The sequence below is a fragment of the Macrotis lagotis genome, chromosome X (genome assembly GCF_037893015.1).
Source record: "Macrotis lagotis isolate mMagLag1 chromosome X, bilby.v1.9.chrom.fasta, whole genome shotgun sequence".
Taxonomy (NCBI): Eukaryota; Metazoa; Chordata; class Mammalia; order Peramelemorphia; family Peramelidae; genus Macrotis; species Macrotis lagotis.
The window spans coordinates 660,784,597-660,804,805 of NC_133666.1; the positions used below are offsets into that span (position 1 = coordinate 660,784,597).

At 38.3% G+C, this 20,209-nt stretch overlaps 1 protein-coding gene across 4 annotated transcripts in view; it reads left to right on the plus strand.

Annotated features, from left to right (window-relative positions):
• RIMBP2 (RIMS binding protein 2) overlaps positions 1–20,209 on the plus strand; it is a 535,198-nt gene that overhangs the window by 219,482 nt on the left and 295,507 nt on the right. For all 4 annotated transcript variants that reach the window (XM_074205265.1, XM_074205261.1, XM_074205263.1 and 1 more), the window contains one exon: positions 3,527–3,664. In XM_074205265.1, the coding sequence (XP_074061366.1) occupies positions 3,527–3,664 (138 nt within the window). The remainder of the gene's footprint in view (positions 1–3,526; positions 3,665–20,209) is intronic.

Genomic DNA, 20,209 nt, shown 5'->3' on the forward strand with positions numbered 1-20,209 from the left:
GGAGGCAGTAAATCAGATAATGAACTTGAAAAAGGAGGGAAGATGACCTGGAGGCCAGTAGATAATGGTAATAAATAGAGAGCTGCAAAATAGTGGTGGCGAAGGGATATCTCCAAATGGGATTGAGGAGCAAAGAATATAACTGTTCTTGGATGAATGCTTCAGGGGCCACGAGAGAAGGCACGTCCTTATTCAACTCAGTTCATCATAGTCCTATATCCTCTTCTGCCCTCCCATTCCATGTATTATTGTATCCATGCTGTTTAAGAAAAGCAACAAATTCCCTCTTATCCTGGCAGTTTTCAATAATTTTTCACCTTCATGTGGATCTTCCATCTGACAGTGCATCTCTGGCCACCTTCTTCAGTCTCAATCGTCCTTTTTCTATGGACCTCAGTTTCCTTATCTGTCAAATGTGGGACTTGGATGAATTGACCCCTAAGATATCTTCCAGTTCCATGTCTATGATGTTCTAACTTGCCCAAGGTCATATTGAGAGTGAGTGGTAGAGACAGGATTCAAACAAGAAGATCCAAATTCCAAATCCAGGGTTCTTTCCTTTATGCTATAGAACCAATAAGGTTAAGAAAAAGAGACATGGCTAAGTATTACAGTTGCCATATGGTGGAAAGAAGAGGCAATTTGGAGTCAGAGGATATTCAAATCCAAATGCCAATTTAGCTGTTTATTAGCTGTGGGACTTGGTTTTCCTCTCTAGGCCTCAGTTTTCTCATTTGTAAAATTATGGAGTTGATCTAGATGAACAATGAAATCCTTTGCAGTTTTGAAACCCATAATCCTGCTAGAAGCTGGTTTTTTTGTTCTGATTCTATACTCCAGCCATACTGGCTGTGTGTGTGACTCTTCGTGCACAATCTCTATCTCCTGTCTCCATGTCTTTGTTCTCCGTTCACAACTCTTGAAATCCCTGGTTTCCTTCCTAGGCATGTGCAGTGAGGAGACATCAGGTGAGGCAGAGCCTCATCTCTGATTATGAAGGGTTGAATGTACACACCACACCAGGTGTCAGCCCTTCACAGTCAGAGGTGAGGCTCAGCTCTGCTTCACCTGTCCTGCCTTCTTTGCATATCCCAGCAGTCAAGAGTCATCTTATTATCTTCTCATGGTAATGTCTTTTCCTCTAATTTCCTCATATACTCATTATTATTTATGTCTCTTATCTGTGTACCTATACGATGGTTCCCTCATTGAAAGCTCCTCAAGGGCAGTGAGAGTATTTTCAGTATCAAGCTTAATAAAAAAGTAGGTGCTTAATAAATGATTTGCTTGGGTGCCTTTTCTATTTTCTCCATTGTTAAATTCTTTCCCTCATACACAGACTCTCTCTTCTACTCCTTCCTGCCCATTGTGAGTAGGTTTGGGAAGGGAAAATGGGGCTGGTAATTTTGGGATCTTCTCCAGGAGCTGTATCTTCCATCTGCCCCTGTATAACCTCCTCATCTTGATAAATTATTGTCATGAAATTGAAAAGAGAAGAGAGACAGAGTGACAGAGAGAGACAGATAGATAGACACACAGACACAGAGAGACAGAGAAACAGATGACAGAGAGATGGAGAAACAGAGACACAGATAGAGAAAAAGACAGAAAAAGAAATACAGAGAGAGGGACAGAGATAAACACACATAGAGATAAAGAACAAAGAGAAAGAGATAAACACATACAGATGACACAGAGAGACACAGAGACAGACAGAAAGTCTGTGTGTGTGTGTGTGTGTGTGTGTGTGTGTGTGTGTGTGTGTAAGTCCCTTATAGTGTGACTAATGAGGGGAATATGAAGGGTTAATGGAAGATGGGGATTACTGCCCTTGAAGTATTGGAGAGAAATGGGAAATGACTGATTATTTGTTTTAACCAACCTGCCAGTGTTATTGATTTTTATTAATTAATTCAGCCAATAATCAGATTGCCCATAAGCCACTTGGCCTCTAGTCATACTTGCATAATTAAAGATGCTTCTAAGGGAAACTCTGGCTAAGTAATGAGTAGTTTGTCTCTGTCCAGATTCCAGAATACCTTACAGCTAATGATAGTGATGATAATTGGCATATGTATATATATATATATATATATATATATATATATATATTTCCTTACAATTTATAAAGTGCTTGGTATATATTACCTTATTAAAATCTCAGAGCAAACTTGGGAAGTAATGGAACCTAATATTATTATTTTCTTTTTTACAAATGATGAAATTGAGACTTTGAGAGACTTATCCATATCACACAGCTTATAAGATCAGAGGTAGGATGAGAACCCATCCCTCTAAGGACACTCTGTTAGCTACTCCTGATAATCATTGGTCCTCCCAACCTATTCCTTTAGGTAGGTTTCTAGTGAGAGAAGGAAGATTCAAAAAGTCGTGAAACCTTTGGCTCAACATTTGTGCAAATCCTTTGCAGTGGTTTAAAAATGATAAATAATAATATTCATTTCGATTGTAGCTTCATGACTTGTGTAGATAGAGTACTGGACTGACTTAGGAAAATCTAAACTCAAGTTCTGCCTTAAACATTTACTAACCCTGACTGAACAAGTCATTTAATTTCTCTACCCTTCAGTTTCCTCAACTATAAAATGGAGGTGTTAAAAACACCTGTCTTCCAGGGTCATTGTATACTGAACTGACTTAGGAAGACCTGGGTTTAAGTTTTGTCTAAGAAATTTACTAGTTCTGTGACTTTGAACAAGAAATGAATTTCTCTACCTCTCAATTTCCTCATCTGTAAAATGGAGAAGTCTCCCAGGGTTATTGTGAGGTCCAAATGATATAACATATTCATAATACTTTCCAACCTTAATGTGTCCTGTAAAGAAATGCTAATCACTGTTATTAATAGTGTTTTCAGATGTGCAAAATAATTTCTTCACACTAGGTACATGAGGTAGGTAAAAGAAATATTTTTACCCCTGTTTTATGGATGAAAAAACTGAAGCTCTACAAATTTAAATGGATTGGTTACCACTACATAGCTAAGTTTCTGAATTTGAACTCAAACCCAGGTCTTCCTCACATTCAAGCACTCTTAACTTCCAAATCACTAGGGCTCATCCAGATGGGATTTTCTAATGCAATAATTAGTCAAATTCTTGAGCATGGCTATTCCTTACAAGGGGTATTGATTGTAGCAAATAAAGGACCAGACTCCAGATCCAGAAAAGATGGGTCCAAATCCAGTCTGTGTGACCATGTATAAGTCACTTTAAGCCACAATTTCCTCATCTATAAAATGGGCAGAATAATTAGATGACTTTCTTTTTCCATCACAATATAGCAGAACAGAGGAGCAAAAGTCTTGTGCTAAGAGAACAGGTTTGCTCACCTTGCTTTTTCATTCACTTGTTTGTTAAATCTATTGACCTGATGACTTGCATGAAAAAATGGGTTCAAGAAGTCCTGCTCTTGCTGACCTCACAATACTGTGAGAAGGCTAAGTGAGAGGAAAGAAAGAAGATAACTTCTGTTTAATGACATGTACCTGTTTTCCTCCCCACAGTTCAGAAATGATCTGTACTTGCAGTCTGCAATCCCCCAGAAAGCCTTTGGTCAGTGCCGACTTTTAGAAGAGCGACCTCAGACTTTCCCAGTCCATGTACCTGCTCTGAACCAGGATCCTCACCATTGGAGTCTTGCAGTAAGTCCTCTCTTGTTTTCCTTTCAGCTTCATTTTTCTCTTGGTGATCCCTCTCAGAAGCATCAATTGGATGGAACCCATATCTAAGAGCTGTGTCTGATCACTTTTGGGATAGATTTCTTATATAAATGATGCCAAATGTGAACTCCCCTTGGATCGGGGATACTAACTTGGAACTAGGAAACTTTAAGACAAATTCGAAATACCACCTCAGAAGTTAGTGTGTAACCTTGGGCAAGTCACTTAACCACTATCAGACTCAGGTTCCTCAGCTATAAAGTATTATACTTGGACTTGATGCCTTCTGGGCATCTTCTGACAATGTTCTGATCATGTTCAGTTTAGAAACTGGTTATGCTTCTTTTCTCAATTGGGAATCCCATGTTCAGTAATATTGGTGTCTGTGTAAAAATGTTTTATAACCCAGGGTCCCAACCTAGCTGGTTTTGAAAGACTCATATATGTTGCCACAAGAAAGGTAAGGCATCCCTCCATATAGCAGTGAGACTACATACCATTAGTCTGGGTAGGAAATTCTACTGTTTGGACTTTTCCAGGTTGGAGGAAGTTGTTGCAGGAACCCAAATCCCTATAAACTTCCCATTGACCTGAATCAGAAGAAAGAGTCATCTTCCCATTTTGTTTATTTGTGACTTTGTCCTCCATTTTCAGGTACCTATTTTTCTTGGGCAAGACAGTTGCAATTAGGTAAATCTGATCCCTTTTCTATGTGAAGAAGATTATGCTTAGTTACACTAATGCAATTTTCTTTAATGCAAAAAGTAAACTAGATTCACAAATTTACAGGAAAGTCCAATAATACCCTAATTGGAGTAGTGGATAAAGTGCCAAATTCAAGTTAGGAAAACATGGATTCCAATCCTGCCACTGACACTAGTTTGCAAGACTTTAATCTCCCCAAGCCTCAGTTTTCCCATCTGTAAATTGGGTGTAATAACTATTGACCCTATTTCATTTGGTCATTGTAGATCTTACATGAGATCAATGTGTGAAATTCTTTTCAAATCTTAATTCTTTATATAAATATCAGCTATTATTTTTATTTGCTTGAATGGGACTTATCAGTGCTACATGGAGTAGCTATAAGGGTCAAGATATAAAAATGAGATATGCTTGTTTATTTTCTCTAAGAACAGTAAGAAAGAATATGTTGGACCAAGCTATGAAAAAGCAAAACTTAATTTATAAAAGGCTCATTAGGCAGGATCTTTGGTGGGGAGTTTCTAAGATCATTTTAAAATTGTATCATCATCATCAGTGCCCTCTTTCTCCTCCATCATCATCATGACCACCATCATTATCTTTATCATAACTGATATAATTAAATTGAGCATCCTGCCAGCTACTTCTGGGCATCTGCAATGATGAAATGCTTCCTCAGAGTGGCCCTCAGCCTTCCAAGGTGTGTCATTAGTAGAGCTTTCATGGAAGAGCTTTATCAAAAGAAGAATTGTAGAGAAATCTAATGAGATTATAGGCTACATTAGGAAAAACAGAACATCTTAAAATAAAGATGTGATGGTCCTACCCTGGACAGAACATATCTAGTCTATTGAGTTCAATTATGAATGTCACACTTTAGGAAAGACTGGCAAATAGGGAAATGTGCAGAGGAGGGCAACCAATTTAGCATTAACATTTAAAAAATAAATTATAAAAATAGTATAATTTTTATGGATCTTTAAATATTACAAAAGTGTATATATTTTTTCTTTGATCTCACATGATTCTCATAACAACCCTATTTAGTTTAAAAATGGATTTGAGTTCATGTTAAAGAACAAACAATTGAAGAAAATATGAATGTTTATTTAACTCAGTGAAAAGAAGAAACAACTGTAGTCTTTCGTTATGTGAAAAGTTATCAAGTGATAACAAGTTTGAGATTTGTTCTACTTGGCTCCAGCAGGTAGAATCAGGGGCAGATTTTATCTGCATAAGAAAAACCTTCTAACCATGAGAGCTGTCCAAAAGTGGAATAAGGCATCTCTGGAGGTGATAGGGTGCCCCTCATTGAATACCTGGATGTTGAAGGGATTCTTTTTTGTGTTTTGGTATGGTTTCATGCTACAGTTTGAACTAGAAAGCTGCCTTTGTCTCTTTAAAAATCTGAAATTCTATGATTCTATGAATGTGGAGGAAAAGAAGGTCATTCTTTCAGCACTAACTTACATAGCTCAGAAGCTTCTCTCTCTTTTTGCTGGGTCTCAGGGAGGTTATATAGAGAATGTATTATTCACTTTTTTTTTTGGAATGGTGACATGGAACATCTAATTGGGACTGGGTGCTGTCCCCATTTTGAAAGTATCAGAGAGCCTTGATGAGTGCATGTGAGTTCTTCCTAAATTTGGAATTGGCCGATCTTATTTTTTGATAAATGTTGGCTATGTTGAACTGCAGATGCATCATTAAAATTTTCTTCTCATTTAAATATAGCTTCTCACGTCTCAGGGTAGAAATGTTGAATGATTCTTGGTTTGGGGTGGGGTTGGTGGTAGAGGGAGCCCAGTCTCTGACTTTCCAAATTGGGAGGCAGACTAATTGCTCCTGGAGGTGATTGGTTATTTAATTAGGTAATGAAGTGGGGGAGAGGGGGAAACAGACAATGCCATATTTCATGGCGTTTACTTGGCTTATCAGAGAGAAATTTGTCATGATCACCATTTCATATGAGGATTGGTTGAAGGAAATGGGCATGGTTAGCTTAAAGAAGGGAAAATTCAGAGCAGACATGATTACTCTGATGTTCAAATATCTGAAGGCTTTCCCATAGAGAAGGCACTAGACATTATGATTTGACTCCAGATGAGCGGCAGCTGCAAAAAGGTCAAGTTCAGTTCTGGAGTCAAAGACACGATTTCAAATCAAGTTAAACTTCCTAACAATTCAGAGTTATGCAAGGTGGGAATGGACTGCATGGAAGTGGGGGTGTCCTTTTCCTTATCTTATTTTCAGATATTGCCTGGATGATCTGTCAGATGTGGTCTGGAAGGAATTCCATTCATATATAGATTGGACAAGAACCCTTAGACTCTTACATTCTGAGATTCTGGGATTTCATTAACCCAGTATCTGATATATAGTAGGTGCTTAATAATTGTTTATTGGGTGATTGATTGATCATTGGTTAAAGGATAAAGGGGTCAAACATCCCAGTGCTGCCAGAACCTGATGAAAATGTAATTAAGCAGCATTTATTAAAATAAATAAAAATACAGCACAACATAGATAATGTTAATGTCTTTTTTAAAGTCAATATGTAGCCCGAAGGGATCCTTGTATATTATTTATTGGTTTATTTTTCTATTTCAATTTGACACTGCTGGTAAATAAGAAATTGCTTCTGCTAATACCAATTGGCAACTGCTCTGTAACTTATATTCTTAGAGAGATGCCTAGGACACTGAGAGAATAAGTGACTTAGTCAGGGTCACACAGCCATTATGTAGCTCTCCCACTGCATCCAGGGTCATCTCCAGTCATACTGCTCTATATCTGGTCACTGGATCCAGATGACTCTGGAGGAGAAAGTGAGGCTGGTGACTTTGCATAGCCCTCCCTTACTTAAATCTAATTCACTTGCATGTCGTGACATTGCCTCCCTGATGTTATGGCCTTCTTCTTTGAGAAAAAGAGACAAAAAACAGCAATTGGGAGAGGCAAGACTTGAACCCTGCTCTTCCCATCATCCCATAAATATATAAATATATATTCAAGGTGATTTCATCATTGAAGAAAGCTCTAATGATGGCAGGGTTCAACTGGAGGATAGCTTTGAAGGAAGCTAGAAATTCTCTGAGGCAATGCTACAGTGGATAGTGGTCATTAAATCTGGAGTCAAAACACCCTAATTTCAAATTATGCCTAAATGACCTTGGGCAAGTCAGTTAATTTCATCTGTAAATTAGGAGGATTGAATTAGATGAATCCCTGGGTGTCTTCCAGCTTTCGATTTATGTTCCTTTGCTTCTAGAAGGTATTGCAGATGTGTGTATACACACACACACACACACACACACACACACACACACACACACACACACACTGTGATGATTGGGTAGGAAGGAGAACAATAACACATAATCTCATTACCTATGAATCACAGACTATTTAGAACTGGAGGAACCCTTAAAGATATCTCATCTATTTTATACTTGTGAAAATTGATGCCTTAAAGGAATCCCAAGCCAATAAGTGGCAGGGCTGGAATCTGACCTGTGGCATTCTAAGTTCAAATCCAGCAAACACCTGCAAAGGGCCTTGGGCTTCTTGGAGGAAATACTGCATCTAATTGCAAAGTATTTCCAGAGAAGAAGGAATCCAAACCCTTCTGAGCTGTGGGTGGGAGCCATCGTCCTAGCTGGGCCATCCAATCTGAATTTGCCCCCAGGTTGGCCTAGGGCCTTGTGTGAATAACTCCTTGACTGTCTAGGGAGTTGATCTTTCAGAATCAAAGTTGGAGAAGCATTATCAGACAAGGTCTTTACTTTTCTCCCAACAGGTTCCAGGGTTTGGTATCTGTCTGTACCTCAGAACTGACTGTCTCAACATAATGTTATTTCTAGAGGAAATGTTCTCTGAAAGCAGCCCCTGATGCCATCATTCTTCATCATTAAAGCAATTACGGATTTTAAATTCCCTTTTGCTTAAAAAAATGGAGAGAGAAATCAAAGCAGGACAGACTTTCTTGTTCTCCCACTCAAAATGCCCACAAGTGATCCATCAAAATTTGCCATTTATTCTTGATATGCATGATTCTTTGATGTTGTCCTAGGTCTTGTCTATTCTATACTAGCTAAGAAAAATACAAGGTTTTAGTTATTTAATTTCGAGACCAAATATAGATCTGGCAACAAAAGCAAAGAAAATTGCTCAGGAGGCCTTGACATCTGTTCTGATAGTATCATCTTGGTCTCAGTTTTGCCACTGCTTTACTGGGTGTTTTGCTAATTCACTCCCTCTCTCTGGTTCTTAGTTTCTTCATCTCTAATAGAGAAGTCAAAATGAAAAGTGCACATACCCTGGAGTCAAGGATCAGGGTTCAAATCCTGCCCCTGATATGAACTGTTTTTGTGACCTTGGTCAAATAACTTAGCCACCCACATCCTCATTTGCCACATGTATAAAATGAAGGTTTTGAGGTCTCTAAGGTCCTTTCCAGTTTTAGATCTATGTAATTTTTTTTTACAATTCAATATTTCATAAGAACTTGCTAAGGATGTCTATTATTCTGAGCACATATGAATTTATAGTATTTGTAGTGTGAATATATAGTATTTACAGTATGAATTTAGTAAATATCTTTTTTATTCTTTCATTCATAGAACAACAACACAAACCCTAACCAGTCCCTAATTTTAGATGAGTTTCCATTCTATTGGAGGTGGAGCTTGGGGTTGGCTTCAGAGAAAATTAAACACAAGACAAAGCAACTGAGATGGTTGGGAATGACACCTGAGCTAAGCCTTGAAATGAACTAGGGATTCCAAACTTCAGTAGACTTTCTCAGAGAGATTATTGGAACTATTACTTGATCTTTAAGAGGTAAATAAATCTTGAGAGATTAAGAATTTTCCTCATTTAGGATTTTGTCATAGCTGAAGATAACTTCACGAAGTACAGAGAGGAAAAGGATGAAAAGTCTTTCTCCACTAAGAAAACTTTATTTTGGGAAGGAAACATTCCTTGGCTACTATGCTGACAGTTGAATGGTGGAACAGTCTTCCAGAAGTAAAGAGAAGTCAAAAGGAGCTGTGATGGTTAAAGGAGAATCTGGCAGTGATTTTATTCACAGCTGAAAGACTGCTATTATTTAGGAGTCAGTGTGTTATAGGGTATAGAGAGCTACTATTTGATCTAGGAAGTCTTGAGTTCAAGTTCTGCCTTTGACATATATTATTTGTATTACTATGGATATGTATTTTTAATTCTCTAAACAGCTAAGGCTACAAGTTGCAGAGAAAGTGCTTATTTGCATTTTTTTTTTGGCAAGGCAATGGGATTAAGTGACTTGCCCAAGGTCACACAGCTAGGTAATGATGAAGTATCTGAGACTGGATTTGAACTCAGGTTCTCCTGACTCCAGGGCTGGTGTTCTATTCACTGTACCACTTAGCTTGCATTTTTATAGGGAGTTTCATTACTAAGGAATTCTCTATCCCAGTGAAATCATTTGTCTAGTACCTGTTTCCTTTATTATTTATCACTCTGTTAGCAAATTTCATGGCAAGTGGCTTTGATGCAGTGAATAGAATGCTGGTCCTAAAGTCAGGAGGAGCTGAATTCAGATTTAGCTTCAAATACTTGCTAAGTGACCTTGGGCAAGTCACTTAACCCTGTTTGCCTCACATCCAGGGCCATCTCCAGTCATCCTGATTCCTATCTGGCCACTGCACCCAGATGGCTCTGGAGGAGAAAGTGAGGCTACTGATTTAGCACAGCCCCCTCCCCCACTCAAATACAATTCTTGAGCATCACCTCATGGTCTTCTTAGAAAATGAAGGACATGCATATAGTACTATATATATGTGTGTGTGTATATATTATATATATATGTATATATATATATACATATTTTTAGAGAGAGAAAAAGAAAGGGATAGAGGAATAGAGGAATAAAGATGGAAGAGGGAGAAAGACAGGAGAGAGACAGAGAGTGAGAGACAGACAGAGACAGAAAGAGACAGACAGAGAGAGATACAGAGATAGAGACAGAGAGAGGCAGAAACAGACATTCAGAGAGAGGAAGAGGAAGAGAGAGAGAGAGAGAGAGAGAGAGAGAGAGAGAGAGAGAGAGAGAGAGAGAGAGAGAGAGAACAATTGTTTATGGGAAGCAATTTCTTCAGTTAAAGAGGTACTACTTAATTAAGTGAAATAGGGGCTCACAACTAATTTGTCTAGTAAGTCCCCACTGCTGTAATGTGCAAGTCTCAGAACATAGTCCTTGATTCCCCTAGAACCCAGGCTAAGAATGCACTAGAAAGATGGGTCATTTCCAGATAAGAGAGGTCACCAACCACCTCATCAGGCTGTGGGCAAGTATGGTCCACACTGAAAATCACATGGTAAGAGAGAGGGAGCATTTGGCTGGGAAAGGCTTTCCATAGGAAATAGCGTTTAAGCTGAGCCTGGATGGAAACTAAAGTTTCTGAAAGTAGAGCAGAGGAGAAAAAGCCTGTGGGTTGAGAACATAAAATGAGGGGGGCCCGATAGCTTCCATGCAGCTAATCCTCAAGCTCTCCCGAGGAAACAGGCCCATTCTCTGGATATTCTCTGATTTGTCAAAGTTCACTCTAGTACTTTTCTCAAAGGTTAATTGTTATTAATTCATTCATAAGAGGGGATAACTTTACCATTCTCAGACTGGAAGAACAGGGACTACTCATGGTCCTGGTTCTTCTCAGAGTGGCATGGGTCATTAGTAATATATATTGGGTCTTCAAAATAGCACTTAGGCTTTTGGGACACACAATCAAATAGCAATGCAAAAATCTGTAGTTGAGCATTGAGCAAAGAGCCCTGTATTTGGAGTCAGAAGGTTTGAATTCAAATCCCAAAGCCACTTACTATCTATGTGACCTTGGGCAAGTGTACTTTAGTCCCATAACTTTACAGGTTCCTTCCAACTCTAAATCTAAGATTTGGTGATCTGCTTCCTCATGCCAACCCTGTGTTATGGGCAGTGAAACTATGATTAGGAAACTGAGGTTCAGTAACTTACCCCAAATGACTTAGACCTTTTTAAGGTTCTGAGGCAAAATTAGAACTTGGTCTCCAGCTCCATGTCCACACTTTACTCTGTTGAATACATCATGTTGCCAGGTACTCATTCTTTGTTCCTTCCCTCCCCTCCCTGCCAGCTCTGTTTCAGGGCAGAAAGAACCTAAAGGTATAGAATGCAACTATCCACAGGATCCTGTCTCCATAGATGCGATTCAGCCCTCATTTCCTATCATTAGTCTTTGAATGGGAGCCTCTAACTGGGGCTTGCACTGGTTACCCATTAGTAACCAGGCAACGGAAGCATTTCCTATGGGTGGTGGCAATCAACAAAGAGTATTACTCCCTGTGTATAAATTAAAGTGCTTTGGATTTGGAAAGGATGTTGATAAGGGTATACAACAACGGATATAGTTTAATTTTTACCTGTGGACATGGTATAGGCCCAGTCCCTATGGCAACATGACTCTGCTCAATGATGTACACATAACAGACAAGAATTGCTTTTGTATTCTCAGCATGTAATATTCTTGGGAATTAAAAAATATAACTTTTTTGATCTCACTTAAGGAAAATGTGGCATTTAGCATCCCTGAAAACCATATTTAATTCATTAGAGTTATTCCTGAATAGATGGACTTTAAGACACAAGATGGGATAATGGTGATGTCTTCAGAGAGTTTTCACAGTTGACTTACTTTGGGGATATGAGGAGTAGCCAAGAGATTAATGATGTCAGCAGGTCATTAAGAGGGATTGCTAATGATAAGGTTGATTCAGAGTAGAATCTAGGGAGTGGCAAAGGCAACAAGAAACTGTAAACCATGGAAAACGAGCAGCCCCTGTTCATTTTACCAAGCTAGTGTGTGCAAGTCTTTTCTTGGGTAGGTAAGTTTTAGCATTGCACCAATGATCATTTCTTAAGTGACTCCTTAAGGAGGAGGGGCATGGTAGAGTGGGATAAGTTAGAGACACCTGAATCTACTGTTCACTACCTAAGTGACCTTCAGCAAGTCACTTAAAATCTGTGGGTCTCTATTTCCCCATTTATAAAATATGACTGTTGACCTGGGTAATTTTGTCTTTTCAATTCTGGTTACTTTATGTTCGCTGTCCTGTGGTGGGGCCTGAAGGAGATGCCAACCTTGCTGTTAAAATCCAGGCTCTGTTACCAACTACCTCTGTGACCTTGGGCAAATCACTTTACCTCCCTGGGTCTCAGTTTTCCTGTACATAAAAGGAGGGCTTCTCATCTTACATGGTTTCTAAGTTCCCTTTCAGCTCTTAATTTTTTATCCTCTTATACTTTCACAATCTCTCTGGGATTTGGCTTTCTCATTTTACAGTTGAGTAAACCAAGACTCAGAGAGATTAAATGACAAGAAAACTAAATTTAGGACTGGAAGAGACTTCAGGGACCCATCAAATCCAACTCCTTTGTTTTACAGATGAGGAAACTGAGGCTTAAAAAGATTAACTAGACATAAGATCATAAATCTATGGCATTGGAAGTTGCTTCAGAGACTATCTGGCCCAACACCCTTCATTTTACAGATGAGGAAACTGAGGGCCAGTTAGATGTAATGTATTATAATGTAAATAATGGGTACCAGATATGGGATTTGAACCCTGATCCTTTATCTCCAGGGCCAAGTCTTTCCACTTTAGATGAGGGACTAAAACAGACTTTCTGTCTGACCCACTTTGATCTTGCCTTATGCCCTTGCTTATCCTCATTCAAAGCCTTTCTTTGCCTGCTCTCTCCAGAAATTTAGACAGTGCTGTGATTAGCATCATAAGGAGAAGAGAAATAGTTTTCCATCTGAATGCTTCAGAAGAATAACTCTTCTCTGACTTTCCCCTTTCAAAATTTCTTTGGCATTCAGCTTGCTAGTGAAAATCAAACCAAGAGAAGCTGAATCCTTAAAGGATGCCCAAAGCTCTAGGCCTCTTAGAAATCTATAGCAGGGAACCAGGGAGACAATTCAGCCTTGTTAGCAATACTGAGTGAGTGCTTAGTGAACTTCTTCTCTCTTAGACTCTTCTCAAGCTTCATCTTCTTAAAAAGACAAAAAAATTAAAGTTTCCTTTTGTTTCATTTTTTTTGTTTCCATATCTCAGGAGACCAGGAAGCTGTAAAATCTATTTCTTTTCTGATAGTATCTTTCTGATTGGTTCCTTGGAGTCCAATCTTTTTCTGTGATGGAGATGGTGGTGACTTCAATCAATAGAAAAAAAAAACTAAGGGTGCTTAGATTGCAGAAAAGAAGACTTAGGAAGAGCCTTGATCACTGTCTTCAAATGCTTTAAGGTGTGTGTCAGTGTGTGAGTTTATGAAATTACATCAAAACAAACACAATGAATGTGTGTGTCAGAAATTGCAGGACAACCAACATGACAATGTGACATATCCATAGTCCATCTCTGCAAAGAAAAGAGGAAAATCTTGTGTCTTTTCTACATCATGTCTCTTTCACTTAATCTCCCTTTAATGAGTTGATGAGAATTGTTTTTAAACAATTTTAAACAATTGAGTAATTTTATAGAAATTTGTAATAGTAATTTTATAGAAATAACTACCATCAAAGTTATTTTTTAGTTCTGGAAAACAGTTTGTTGTTCTTCATCATAAGAAGGATAAACAGTCCCTGTTAGTTCTCCAAATTTTGCTTAGCCTATTAATTTACTTAATGAACTTTCTTTCTGAAAGTGTAAAAAAAGTAAATGTTAGCCCTGTATATGAGCAGGGTACCATATGCAAAGGTTTCTTTCTACTCTTATAATAACTATAGAACTTTCAAGACATAGAACCCTTTCCTTGACAATATTTAGATTGAATACCAGATTTCCAATTTATGACCAAAACCAACTGTAATCTCACATTATTTCAATTATCTTTCATATTGACTTAGCAAAGTACCAGTGACTTTTATGGGTATCATATCTTTAGATTATGGCATTTAATTGGGACAAGAATAAGATAAAGGGAAAATACATAGGTTGGATAACTCTAGAGAAAGTACCAAGCAATCAGGAAAAGTTGGAAATATAAACTGATTTTCACACAGCAGAGACATCAGAAAGTTTTTAGGCAACTTTGGAAGAGAGCCAAGCATTAGAAATACTCCCCCCCCCTCAAATTCTCAAAGTAATATCCCAGATGTGGTCTGACCAGAGCAGAGGAGGGTGGAAATTTTATTCCCTAGTCCTTGGCCTCTGTCTCAATGTAGTTTGGCATCTCAATTCTCCTTTTTTAACGGCCACATAACATTATTGGCATTTATTGATCTTGTAGCCCATTAAACCCCCCAAATCTTTAGCAAACAACAAAAATGGGATGAGTGTATTAAGATGCCTGTAAAGAGAGATTTCCCTCACTTGTTTATTGGGAAAAAAGGAAGTGATATTAAATTCAGTATTTAATTCCTTTCAACTAATTCAGTTCAACAAATGTTAAAGGTTTTACTTTGTCCATAGTCTTATGGAAAATACTGGCAGAGATACCTCATTTGGAAAAGACAGGGTCCTATTTTCAGGGAATACATGGTCTATTTGGAGAATAGGTTATATACAATGGATTACTGTAATGCCTCTTTATAACACACACACACACACACACACACACACACACCAGTGACTCCTGCCCAGAAAAGAAAATGAAAGATGAGTCCAGTGACGAGTGAACCTGGCTACAGTCAAATCTCATAAACATCTCATGGGACAGATAACACATCACTTTCCATGCCTCATCTTTTCCATTGCTCTCTGTGGGTGTCATTATTATTGGGGAGAAAAATTCTAAACCCAGGACCTGATCAGCACTTGGAAACCATCTACTTTCTCTTACTGGTTCCTCAGATATGGCTTTCAGGCATATAATGTGCCCCCCCCCCCAGAGAAGTAATATAGACCCTTAGACCCTTCAAGTGAATATGTGCTCAGTTCTCTCTCTGTCTCTCTATATCTCTCTCTGTCTCTTTCTGTCTCTCTCTGTCTCTCTCTCTCTCTCTCTCTCTCTCTCTCTCTCTCACACACACACACACACACACACACACACACACACACACACACACACACACATTCTTTTTCTCTCTTTCTCCCTCCTCCTCCTATATATCTGTCTCTTACTGTATGTCCTTGTTTCTTTGTGTCTCTTCTCTTTTCTGTTTCTGCCTGTACCTCTCTGTGTGTTTTTCTTCTTTCCTTCCCTCCCTCCCATTTGTCTCTCTATCCCTTCATCCATCCCTCCTATTTATTTCTATCTCTTTCTGTCTGTCCTTATTTCTTTGTGAGTCTCTTCTCTTTCTCTAACTCTGTATTTCTCTTCTCTCTCTCTCTCTCTCTCTCTCCCTCTCTCTCTTTCTCTCCCCTCTCTCTGTCCTCAATGTGGAATGTAATACAGTTCAGCTCCTTTGCCTCTGTCATAAAGGCATGTGTAGACAGAAGACCTTTCTCAGTATTTAATTAAATACAGTCACAAATATGGAACTAAGGAGAAGATGATGGAAAAAGTCATGTAGGTATTAGAATCCCCTTTAAGAAATCCTTAGCCCTGTATTATATTTGTGTGTATATAAAAGGAGTGGGTGTGGGTGGTGTCTAAAAAGAGGGGAAACACAAAGAGAAGGTGAGGATAGAAAGATCATGGGTCCTGTAGCAAACTTAAAAATGTTCAAGTTCAACCCACTTATGTTGCAGTTGAGAAAAGTGAGGTAGAGAGAGAGAGAGAGAGAGAGAGAGAGAGAGAGAGAGAGACAGAGAGACAGAGACAGAGAGAGACAGACAGATATGAAGAAGAGGGAAGGAGGACAAGTGAGAGAAAGGAGAACAAAACATGACAAGCGAACCAAACTGAAAGGGGCAAGGAAGAGAAAAGAGACAGAGAAAAAGAAAGAAGTAAAAGAGATGATGAAGGGATAAAGGAGGGAGAAAAAGTGTGTGTATGTGTGTGTCGGGGGCGGGGAGGGAGAGAGGAAGACGAGAGAAATTTCAGAAATGAATAAGAGCTGAAAGAGAGGGGGAGTAGTAAGGAAAGAAAAAGGAGGAAAAACATGCAGACAGAGGGAGTAGAGAGAAAAGAAGAAAAAGGAATAGAAAAAGAAGATACAAGTGAGAATGAAGATAAGGCAGAATTACAGGAATGTGAGGGTAGGGGAAAGGAGAGATTAGAGGGAGGAAAAGAAGCAAGAACAGGAAAGAGAAAATGAGGGGAGAAAGATATAAAGAGAGAGGGATAAACGACTGAAGAGGTAGTACAGAAGATAGAAAGAAGAGGAATAGGAAGGGATGAAAGGAAGAGACTAAGAAGAGGAGAGGTTTCTGGTAGACTGAAAGACTCATTCATGTTAGAAAAGGGGAAAATGAAGGTTTTTTTAAGATTTTTTTTTCCCACTTTCAGAATGAAAGGATTGAATAGAAGGAAGGGATGACATCCAAAAGTATGGTAATTTACTTCTCTGTGAGCCTCCATAAGGGACATCTTTATGTAACTCATCCTGAATGATGAGCAGAGAAATGAAATTGGGATTTAATAATCTTTTTTCCACCAAGACAGTAGTGAAGTAACCAATCAGGGTTCTGTCAGTCAGCAAACATATATTGATTACTTAATATGTGCCAGACCCAGGAGAGAAGATAGTTTAGCAGCCACAAACATGCTCTGAAAGAGAGCCAAAGTTATGCATATCTCAATCAGAGTTTTGCAAAGACACAAAATCAGAGCTTCTTGTAGCTGGAAGCTACGGCAGAGGCCACACCATCTAATCTATATCTAGTGCATAATTCCATCTGCAATATGCCCAACAGGTGTGGTTATAGTCTTTAAGACCTTTAGTGGGGGGTGGTCTCAAATTGACCATTTCCACGTTTAAACATCTTCACATATTAGAAAGGCTCTCCACCCTGAACACTGGGGCAGCTGGGCAGTACGGTGGCTAGAGAACTTGAGCACCTGAGTTCAATTTTGTCCTTGATTGCCTTGTATCCAGGGCTATTTCCAGTTATCCTGATTATCTTACCACTAGACCCAAATGGTTCTAGAGCAGAAAGTGTAGTTGGTAACTTGGCACAGTACTCCCTCACTCTAATCCAATTCACATGCATGTCATGGCATCACTTCCTTGGTGTTATGGGCTTCTTTTTTTTTTTTTTTTGTTAACAAGGCAATGGCCCAAGGCCACACAGCTAGGTAATTATTAAGTGTCTGAGGTCGGATTTGAACTCAGGTCCTCCTGACTCCAGGGCCGGTGCTCTATCCACTGTGCCACCTAGCCACCCCCATGGTCTTCTTTGAGAACGAAGGACAAACATCATCATCATAGTTGTGATTATAGATATTGAGATCGAGTATCTCTAGCTCTCACTAGTCTCTCATGTTGATCACTTTTTACACTACAATTATATTCTATTATATTAATATGCAATAGTTGTTTCAGCTTTTCTTTAATCAGTGAACACACATTTTGTTCCAATTTTTTCATTGCTAAAAATAGTGAGGCCATGGATATTTTAATAAAAATTACACTTTGATCTTCTTGAAGGTTTATGCATAATAGAAGAATCACTTGGGTGTAACAGTGTGATCAGTTTAGTAACCTTTCTATTGTGATTCCAGATTTTTCTGGAACAGTTAACCAAATCCAGTTATGTCAATAGTATATTAATTTGCCTATCTTCCCATTGTGGCCTTCACCAAATATTGACTCTTTTTACCTTTTATGATTTTTTCCTAATTTAATAGATATGGGCTAAAACTTCACAGCTATTTTTATTTGAATTATTCTCAGTATTATTTTTCCTTTGTATTTTTACATATTTGTTATTAGATTTTATTTCTTTAGAAAAATTGTACATATTTATTTCTTCAGCAATGACTCATAATAATTATGTATTTCCATCAATGTCCAAAATACACTGTATCTCACAGACTTTTATCAGAGATAATTGCTTCATATACTTTTCCTGTTACAATCTCCTCTTTTTCTAGTTGATTTTATTTTTGTAAAGGTTTTAATTTTTATATTCTAGAAGCAATCTAATCTTTTGAGATCGCCTACATTCCTTGTTTGTTATAGCATTTCTTGCTCTATATAATTGTGAAAGCTGTCAGTTCTCTTCTAATTTTTGTTTGTTTGTTTGTTTGTTTGTTTTGGTTTTTGCAAGGCAATGAGGTTAAGTGGCTTGTCCAAGACCACACACCTAGGTAATTATTAAGTGTCCGAGACTGGATTTGAACTGAGGTACTCTTGACTCCAGGGCCGGTGCTCTATCCACTGTACAACCTAGCCACCCCCTAACTTGTTTTTTTTTTTAAGTGATTATTTTCATTTAGGTTCTTTATCTGGTTGGAGCTTATTATATGTTGTGAGATAGGGGGGCCAAAATATATCCTGTCAAACTGTCTTCCAATTTTCTCAACATTTTTTCCAGTAGACTGTATGTGTATCTTTATCAAACAAAAGGTTACTGAATTTGTTTGCTCTTGGTCTTACTTCTCTAGTCTCTTTAATGGATCTACTTTCTATTTTTAAACCACTATTGAATCATTTTTATGATTACTGATTCATAATTAATTCTGAGATCTGAAAAAGCTAGGTTTTAAAATATCTATTTTTTATTATTTCACTTGAGATGTTTGACCTTGTTTTGTTATTGTAATTTTGACTGGTTCCATAGAGTAATTTCTTGGTAGTTTTATTGATATAATATTAATATTTAAATGAATTATATAATAACAATAGACATATGCTAGGCACTATTCTAAATAATTACTGAAAAAAATGTAAAGCAATCCTTGCCCTCGAGGAGCTTATAGTTATATATATCTCTTATATGCCAGGTACTGGAGGATACCAAGAAAGTTAAAAAAAAGCATTTTCCCTGACTTCAGGGAGGTCATAGTATAAATGGGAGAGACAACATGCAAACAACCATGTGCAGCATAAACTGGAAATAATCTCAGAGGGAAGGCAATAGCGGAGCAGGTGAGGGGGGAGAGAAAGGACTCTTGTTGGAAGTAACATTTGAATTGAATGCTTGATGGGGCGGCTAGCTGGCATAGTGCATAGAGCACCTGCCCTGGAGTCAGGGGTACCTGAGTTCAAATCCAGCCTCAGACACTTAATAATTAATTACCTAGCTGTGTGGCCTTGGGCAAGCCACTTAACCCCATTGCCTTGCAAAAATAAAAAAAAAAAACAAACTGAATTGAATGCTTGAAGAAAGCCAGGGAAGCCAGAACCCAGAGATGAGGAGGGAGAATATCCCAGGCACAGTGGACAGCTGATGAAAAGAGAAAGGATTGGGAGATGGAATATGGCCCAGGAGCTCCCAAAGTTCAGTGCTGCTAGATTATAAAATATGTGGAAAGGAATAAAGAATAAAAAGATGGAAAAGGTATGAGGGACCAGATTGTGAAGGGATTTAAAGCCAAGCAGAGGACTGATTTTCTATTTCATTTTGGAGTTAATAGCTACTCTCGTTTATTGAATGGAGTGGTTAGACCTGAGCTTTTTTGTTGTTGTTTAGTCCTTTCAGTTGTGTCTAAATCTTTGTGACTTCATTTGAGGTTTTCTTGACAAAAGAAACTAGAACAGTTTGCCATTTCCTTCTCCAGTTCACTTTACGGATGAGAAAATTGGGACAACCAGAATTAAATGACTTGTCCGGTGTCACACAACTGGGAAGTGTCTTAGGTTAGATTTGAACTTAGGTTCAAACCAGGACTAGTCCTTTAAGCTGCCCTAGACCTGAGCTTTAGGAGGATTCATTTGATAACCAAGTGGAGGAAAGACTGGAATAAGAAGA